The 8,973-nt window shown below is 40.3% G+C and overlaps 1 protein-coding gene across 2 annotated transcripts in view; it reads left to right on the top strand.

Moving 5' to 3' along the window:
• Positions 1-8,973, top strand: part of cyb561 (cytochrome b561) — a gene marked incomplete in the record, with an annotated part of 24,495 nt that overhangs the window by 5,080 nt on the left and 10,442 nt on the right. For both annotated transcript variants that reach the window (XM_014019410.1, XM_014019411.1), the window contains 1 exon segment: positions 1,121-1,328. In XM_014019410.1, coding sequence (XP_013874864.1) covers positions 1,124-1,328 — 205 coding nt within the window.

The raw sequence follows: 8,973 nt of genomic DNA, 5'->3' as shown, positions 1-8,973 counted from the left end.
CTCCATAATTTAATAGTTGAAATTAAACAACAAAGGACAGCTTTCTGAGTGTTTCATTAAAATCCACCCAGTGGTTCAGGAAAACTTTTGCTAAAACTAATAACAAACAAGTACAAAAACACAAGTTTGTTTTTATATCCCTGTGGGGACTGTAGATTGACTGCCATTCGTTTTCTGGTGATTTTATAGCTTAACCCTGACCATTTACCCTAAAATTAATCTACACTCAATTCACACTGTGGTCCTAAACCAAAACCCCACCTGAAATTAGCATCTGTGCCTGTGGGCATTGGTCCCCACGAAGCACAATCGGTCCCCACAAGGCTACCTTTGTCTGGAAAATGGTTCCCACGATGTGGCAAAAACRTGCACCACACCCCCCACCCCACACACACATCACATTTTTTATACAAATGTTTTATTTTATTCTCCCTTTCCAAGGATGCACACAGATTTTAGCTCCTCTGTGATGTTTCTTGTCAGAAAACACTTGGGGGGTCTCAGCACATTATTTGCAAATAAAGAAAATATTCCTGATTGAAAACACACCACAGATTGTATCCAAACTATCCGTCTGGTTGTTCCCTGAACCATCACCTCCCCTTTGCCGTACCTTAATCACACCCCAATTTCACAAATTCCAACCACCTGAACTAGAACGGGACCTCATGTGGACAGTAAAGACCTCTTTCAGGAGGTAATAAATACTATTGACTGTCCATCTGATTGTCAAACACTCCTTTTCCACTGTACTGTATTGGGTTGTCTGCTCAGATAGTTTGTGGGGAGGAAACGTGCTCTCACGAGAGTCCTTCATCCTTGGTGTAGGTGCACAGATGGATCTTGTTCTAAAAAGTGATTTCTCCTGTGTTAAACTGTGTCTGTGGAAAGTTTGCTTAGTTTTTCCAATGTAGCAGTCTGAACATTCACTGAACTGTAAACACCACAGCACTCACTTTGGCTATTTTGTCTTTAGAGTGAACCAGTTTYTCCCTGAGAGCAGTGCTATGTTTCAAATGAAGCCAAGCAACATATGGGATGAGAATGTTGTTGTTTTTTAACCTTCTTGTCCTGTTCTGTGTCATATTTATTTCTGTTGTAATTTTCTGTTTCTTCTTAGACTATGGAGGATTTAGGACCTCATCACAGTGGCTCTGCATTTGCGGGGCTGGTGGCAACGTCGCAGGTGCTCGGTCTGGTGTCGGTGGTGCTAACCGGGGTGTGGATGGGTCACTACAGAGGAGGTTTTGCCTGGGATGGCTCGGCTCAGGAGTTTAACCTGCATCCTCTGTGTATGGTTCTGGGGCTGGTCTTCCTGCAAGGTGATGGTGAGTCAATCACCATTCTGCTACACTGTCCACTGAAACACATAAACCTTAGTCTGAGGGTCCAATAAAGGGAAGGTCCGGTCATACTGAAATGGGTTTCTGTAAAAACTCAGAAAGAATTATTATTTTTTCTGTTGTAGAAAGCTTGGTTTAGGAAAAAAAAAGTTTAATTCTGACAGGACTGRTGAGTGTTGAGGTCTAAAATGTCCAATGTATATGAAGTGTAATGATAACCAGTGRTTTATGCTGCGTTGCAGCTACATCRTGACTAGTCGGTGCAGGTCATCTCAGAGTTGACGGTGGTCCAGTTTCCTGTTTATCTGAAAAAACTAAAATAAAATAAAATTGGACATGCACAGCAAAAAGCCTCGGTTGTTTTTGCTTTTTTGATGTATAAAAGGTTACTTAACAATTCCCAGACCTTTGTTCTAAACCATCTGATGTAGCAATGAATTTAATTTTATTGAAGCTGTTGCAAGAAAATTTTTGGTGATTAAAAATTAATTTAGATTTTTGATTTGTGCTGAGAATAAATTATGTTTTTAATGCTAATAAAACAGTTTCAGTATGTCTTATTATAAGTTAAAGAGTCCTACGTAATCTTGGACAAGAAAAACATTTTGTCAGAGAAAATATTAAACTTTCTCACTTTTCTTCTGGTTCAATTTTCAACTCTGATAAGATGTCTGAACATGTAGAAGAACAGTGTCTGCTTTACATCGTTTTACTCATGTTGATTGAGTTAATGTCAATTGTCATGTTTTTTTTAATTCATCTATTTGTATATCAGACCTTTACTAATTCAACATTTTAAAGATATTTTATCTTTTATCCCCGCMTTGATTCTTAACCAGATAATTTTGTTCTTTTCAACTTCATATGTACCTTTTGGGTTTTTTCTTTAATCAAACTGTTAAAGAAAAACACTTGAACACATTATTTTAGCCAACTATAGACCAATTTCTAACTTTCTGTATTTATTCAAAATCCCTAAAAAGAAAAAAAAAACATTTTTTAAATGACTGCTAGCCAATTTGAAAACATGATGAGTTTCCWTCTCAGTTTAGAGAACGCCAAAATACTGAAACAACAAACCAGCCACTAGAAGCCAGCATATCTCCTGTTGACCCCAAGACTGGGTAAATGGTCAGGGTTGCATTAGAAAGGGTAATTAATATAAAACGGGATGGGAAATATGGCTCTTTGAGGGGATCCGGATCTTGTGGAGCCATTTGTCTTATAGAGCTGTTCAAATGAATCGTTTATTACTCCATCACGTAGGGAAATACGTCATTACGCATGTTGTAGGTGTAGGGGTTTTAGGTATATTCTAAAATGGATAGTTTGTGAATTATTTAAATACGCAAATTATCTGACCTCGAGGCACCACGCTCTTAATTTGATCAAAGATTAACCCAGGAAAGAGACGAAAACCTGTAACTTAATTGTAATCAGTCTCACAATAAATGTACCCAAAATGTTTTGATGAGTCCTTGTCTTATCAGAACCAATAATACTTTATCAAGACACAAAAGCGACATTAGCTTATGTTGGCAAGTTCTCCACGGGCCATTTATTTACAGATTAAATGTATTTACAATCATGGTGAGTAATAAATGATGACATGTTGAACCAGGTAAAAGTGATAGTTTGCAATCACAAGTGAATAAACAAACAAACAAACAAACAAATAAAATAAACACAGAGAGATGAGTTTGAGGTTTGGAGTGAGGTGAGGTGAGTTTTGCTTTTAGCTGAGGATTTAACTAAGGGGGTCCTAGTTAAATTAGGGAGAAAAATCRTTTAGTTTATCAAATCTCATCCAAAGATAAGAATCAAATTACGTCTGAGCACCTGTTTGTCACCAGGACAAATGTTCACTTTTACCCTTTTGTTCCGCTGTGTGGGTACCATGAAGGAAGTCAGCGATTTGAAGGTCATCTCTGGGGGTCGTTTCCCCAGGTAGGCTCTTAATGCAAGCTGGATGTCAGGCGGTCTGCCTGTAAAACTCGACTGGTCCTGTGGTCAGAGAAGGGGGTCACTCCCTGGTGACAATGTGGTCCGTTCTTCTTTAGGTGGCTGCAAGGCTTCTTAATTTGATTTCAACTTTGTAGAGAAAATGAACTAAAATGACGAATGAGTTACAATTAGCTTATTTAACTTCTATAAATCAAACTCAGATGTTGAGTCGATATTAAACAGTGGCTGTTCGTTCAACCCAGCGGGAGAGGCAGAGCCCATAACCTGGTCAGCCATGGGAGGGGCTGACAGGGCCAGTCTCCGGTGAAACTTCTGAAAAGCTGTTTCTGACTTCGGATGTTGAAAAACTCTCTTTCTCTGTCGGTCTTCTTCTCTCTGTCAGGAGCTGCACTAACTTTTAAAACCTCTGTTTTTAGTGGAGTCAAGGTTTTAGTTGGCCAATAAAAATGTTACGCCTTATACAGGAAAAGTTTTTTTAACAAATCAAATCTGTTTTGGAGGGAAAACTTTACTTCAGGACAAAGAAAAAGGGAGTGTTTTAGTTTAATTATCTTGCATCTAATTAAAAGGGAGAGAGGAACTATCTGGGCTTTGCCTCAGGGATAAAATTGTCACAGTTAATTATTAAAATTGAAGTCCTAAGTTTCTAAGGATTAAATCATGGAATAAAACACACACTTCAGGAGTCCATCTGTAAACAATTAAACAATACACACAGCTGTTGAATAGTTAACTAAGCAAAACGTAGTAGATCTTTTATGGTCTTTTTAGTTCTTTTCTGTAAGAAAAATGGATTAGATGACATTCTTTGCAATAAGAAAGAAAACATTAGATACACAGATTCCTTTATCTTTTCTCCTTTTTTCACATTTAATGAAGAATGTAGATTCATTTTTTCTCAGTCACRCCGAAGAGTCTGGTTAAAGGCATTTATGATCCCTTTGAAGAGGAACCAACAGCCTTGTGCTTATGGGGGATGGAAGCAACAGAACTTGTGGGGTTCGGAACAGGAATGTGGCAATTCTTATCTATTAACGGTAGGGCGTCAGGACGTCTGGTGGGGGTTTGTGTGAGAGATGTTAATTCGAGCCACAAAGGAAGTTCCATGCAAAAGTCTTTAGAAACAGTCTGAAGTCAAAGTGGGTGTTTTCTTACTTTTTGAGCCGTTGTCATAGGAACACGTGAAATCTAATCAGAAATTATAATTTTTATGCAGGAAAATGCTACATAGGTGATGACATCATCACATTGCATGGGCGGAACCATGTATTTTGTCAAGCGGAAACCCCTCTCCCCATTCCCCCTGAGCTGCTGTACCCCACTGCTCTGCTTATTTTCCATGAAAAAGCAAAGCGGGAGCGATAGTTTCTGTGGTTAAGAAGGGGAAACAAAGTTATCAAAAGAAACAAAAATATAAAGTGTGTCAAATAGGGTGATGTGTCTGAATATAGAAGTAAAAGGTCTGATGCTATCAGTGGTTCTGTTCCACAGGTTGGATGTGAGATAAATGAGAAAGAGAAAATCTGGAAGGATCTAGATGAAGTGATAGAGAGTAATCCCAGGGGAGAGAGGGTGGTGATCAGAGCAGAGCTGAATGGCCATATTTGTGAAGAAAACAGAGGAGACGAGGAAGTGATGGACAGGTTGGGTGTGAAGGAAAAGAACCAAGAAGGACAGATGGTAGATTTTATCAAGTGGATGAAATAGCCACAGTTAGTACCTATTTCCAAAAGAGGGAGGAACACAGGGTGACCTACAAGAATGGAGGCAGSAGGAYACAGGTAGACTACATTCTGTGTAGAAGAGGAAACCCAAGAGAGAGTGAGGACTGTGAGGTTATGGCAGGGGAGAGTGTGGTCAGTCAGTCTGGACAATAAGGAGGACCAGAAGGATTTGTATTTACTGGTGAGACAGCAAGATGGAAAGGATGAGCAGCAGGTTAGACTTGTTAAAGATTGAGATTAATGTTCTAACAGGTGAGGAGAGTGAAGGGAAGATGGGAGGAGAACTTTGAGGAGCTAATGAATGAAGAGATTGAAAGAGAAAGATGAGTAGACGTCATAGAAACTGTTAACCAAGAAGTGGGAAAGATTAGTGAGGATGATGTTCAGAAAGCTGTGAAGAGGATGAAGAAGGCTGAAGAGAGTTGAACCTAATGACACCAGAGTAGGGATGGAAGCATCTAGGAGAGATGCCTGTGAGCTTTCTCACTCCATTATTTGATGGCATTTTTTAAAGTGAGAAAATATCAACCACAGAGGAATTAAATGGTAAATGGTACTGAACTTATACAGCGCTTTTCAAGTCCCTCCGGACCCGAAAGCGCTTTACACTAACAGACATTCACCCATTCACACTCACATTCACACACTAATAATGGCAAACGACACTGTAGCCACAGCTGCCCTGGGGCACACTGACAGAGGTGGGGCTGCCATGCACCGGCGCCACCGGACCCTCTGACCATCATCAGTAGACAAGGTGGGTGAAGTGTCTTGTCCAATGACACAACGACTGGACGGGGGATCAAACCAGCAACCTTCCGGTTCCAGGACGACTCCCCTAACCACTCCGCCACAGTTGTTGATGAGCAACAATATGAAGATCTGGGAGACAGATGTGGAAGCTTGAGACAAGAGGATTGAGCAGCAGGATGGTTTCATTCCAGGACAGAACACCACAAACACCATATTGACTAAGAGGATGTTGATGGAGAAGAACAGAGAGGGTCAGAAAGAAAATCATCGTGTCTGTTTGGATTTATAAAAAAAAAAACATATTTGAGGAGAAGCCGTGGTGTTGTATGAGAACATCAGGAGTTAGACTGGTGCAGCACATGTACAGTATGTAGACAGCAGGACATGCATAACGACAACAGGATGGGTGAAATATAGGAGAGACAGGTGGTGGTGGGATGACAGCAAGGATGGGCTCTGAGCCCCTTCTTGTTTGTTCTGGTGACTGACAGACTAATAAGATAATAAGGACAAACAGGAATTCTTGTGGACTATTATGTTTCCAGAGGACAGTGTCATCTGTGGTGAGAACAGGTGGAAGAGAACTTGGAGAGGTGGAAGTATGCCCTTGAACGAAGAGGAATGAGATGATCAGAGGTACAGCACAGGCTGAAGAACTGGGAGATAAAGTCAGAGAGGCCTGACTGAGATGGTTTGGACATGTCCAGAGGAAGGACAGTGGGTATATTTGTTTGGACATTTCAAGGGGAGGGACAGTGGGTACATTGGTTTGGACATGTCCAGAGGAGGGATAGTGGGTATACTGGTTTTGACATGTCCAGAGGAGGGACAGTGGGTATACTGGTTTGGACATGTCCAGAGGAAGGACAGTGGGTACATTGGTTTGGACATATCCAGAGGAAGGACTTTGGGTATACTGGTTTGGACATATCCAGAGGAAGGACAGTGGGTATATTGGTTTGGACATGTCCAGAGGAAGGACAGTGGGTATATTGGTTTGAACATGTCCAGAGGAAGGACAGTGGGTATATTGGTTTGGACATGTCCAGAGGAAGGACAGTGGGTATACTGGTTTGTACATGTCCAAAGGAAGGACAGTGGGTATATTGGTTTGGACATATCCAGAGGAAGGACAGTGGGTACTCTGGTTTGGACATATCCAAAGGAAGGACTTYGGGTATACTGGTTTGGACATGTCCAGAGGAAGGACAGTGGGTATATTGGTTTGGACATATCCAGAGCAAGGACAGTGGGTATATTGGTTTGGWCATGTCCACTGGTAGGTGTCTCTGCAGGTGAAGTAGCCGTTTCCAAAGGAAGGCATTTCTCAAGGGCCACACCTGATTGGACTATCAAACAAGGGGGTGTTACTCATGGACTACCTGGTTGGCTGAAGTTTGCATAGGCGTTTCTTCATAACAGAAAGTTTTTGGATAAAAAGTCACATCTGTCAAACTACCTTTTCTTTTTTATTATCACTTACTTATTTCTCTAGCATCGAACTTTGTTTATGTATTTAATTTGACGAGCTTGCTGTTGTAACTGTGAGTATAAGAAGACTTAGACAAAAATAATATCTGGCAGATTGTGTTAGCTGGTACGACCATAGTCATAATAAAGATTTGTATTTTGTCAATGGGTCCAATATTGGCAGCATTTTCATTAACTTCTCTTGGTTTGGACACGTCCAGAGGAAGTACATTTGGTACATTGGTAGAAGGATGTTAGAGATGCAGCTGCCAGGAACAGGTACTGTTAGGCATTATACTATTAACTAAATAAAACAGGAAGCAGGTCATCACAAAATGGATTCTGCGTTTAGTTTGGTGTGTCTGTGCTTCAGAAAGTGGACTTGTGTCTTTGCCTCGAGCTACAGTGTTGCTGACTTGTTTCATTAACTTGACAAAGATCAGATGTCTGGTCGTCGAACCCAGACCCAGCAGACTGGGCTTCAACAGGACACAAAGAAGAAGAAACCGTTAGTCCAAATGTTTGACAACCTCTGACAAAAATCATAGTGTGAACAATTGTTAAGGGGGTCATTTTAATTATTTAATTTTGTATGAAAATTTATTTGACATGCCATAAAACTATCACTTCTAATATCCTTCTGGCATTAAGAACCATTCTTAAAAAAGAAATGTAAGTATTGTGGTCAGTCACAGCTCCTTTTTAAAACGAAGTAGAATGCAAAAACATAGAATCACTCAAATTTGAGCAAAACTTTGAAATCTCTGTAATTTGCAGCTTTAAAGCTAGCACCTGCATCAGATTAAACCTGCTGATTAGTCTTTAGTTAAAGACAGCAGCACCTTGAAGAACTGTTGACCCAAACTGACTGATGATGGTGTAATAAAAGTTCATGACTCCATCATTTTTCCTCTACTTGATCTAAGCAAATCTCTTCTGTCAGTCAGGAACCACGACTGGATCTCCTTCAGCCTGGATAAAATAGGCTCATTCACCTGCCCTGCTGTGCACTGTGGTTTATTGTCCTCTGAACTACAAAGACTTTTAAAGGGACTTTTCTGATCTCTTGATTGAACTCACACCAAGATACAAACATGTTTTTATTATTGTAAACTTTAATATTCATGTTTGTTTTATTGAGAGGCTTGTAATTGCTTGTTTTACTGAGGTTTTTAACTCTGAAGGGATCAAGCAGCTCTCGGTGTCAACCACCATAGAGGATCTAACTCTTCAGCTTCACCCTGCCTGTTTAAATATTTTGGACCATGTGGGTCCAGTAAAAATCATCCTAAGACATCCTATAAGCCCAGATCAGAGCCATGGTTAAATAATTAGATGCGAAGACAAGAGGGTTAGTTTGTAGAAAGAGTGAGAAGGAATTGTTCAAACATGCCCTGCAGAGAAATTAAAGCTCTGATTTGCTTCAGAAAAGACAGGAGTCAGTGCTGATGAGTGTTTATTAAAAACATATTTCACACATTCAAAACCTAAAGGTATTATCCTATATATTATTTGAAAATTAAAGCAGCGCTTATCCCAGAATGGATCAGAATTCATTTTAGAAGATGTTATTTGCTCCAGTCCTGGGGGTCCTCCGCCCTGGTGGCAGGACGGCAGAGATGAAATAGAATCAGACCTGACAAAATCTTAACGTTAAAGTTCTCTCTCTCTCTCTCTCTCTCTCTCTCTCTCTCTCTCTCTCTCTCTCTCTCTCTCTC

This window comes from Austrofundulus limnaeus, unplaced genomic scaffold (assembly GCF_001266775.1).
Source record: "Austrofundulus limnaeus strain Quisiro unplaced genomic scaffold, Austrofundulus_limnaeus-1.0 Scaffold220, whole genome shotgun sequence".
NCBI classification, from domain to species: Eukaryota; Metazoa; Chordata; class Actinopteri; order Cyprinodontiformes; family Rivulidae; genus Austrofundulus; species Austrofundulus limnaeus.
Note: the sequence above shows the minus strand (reverse complement) of the source record. Positions and strands in the feature narration are given on the sequence as shown.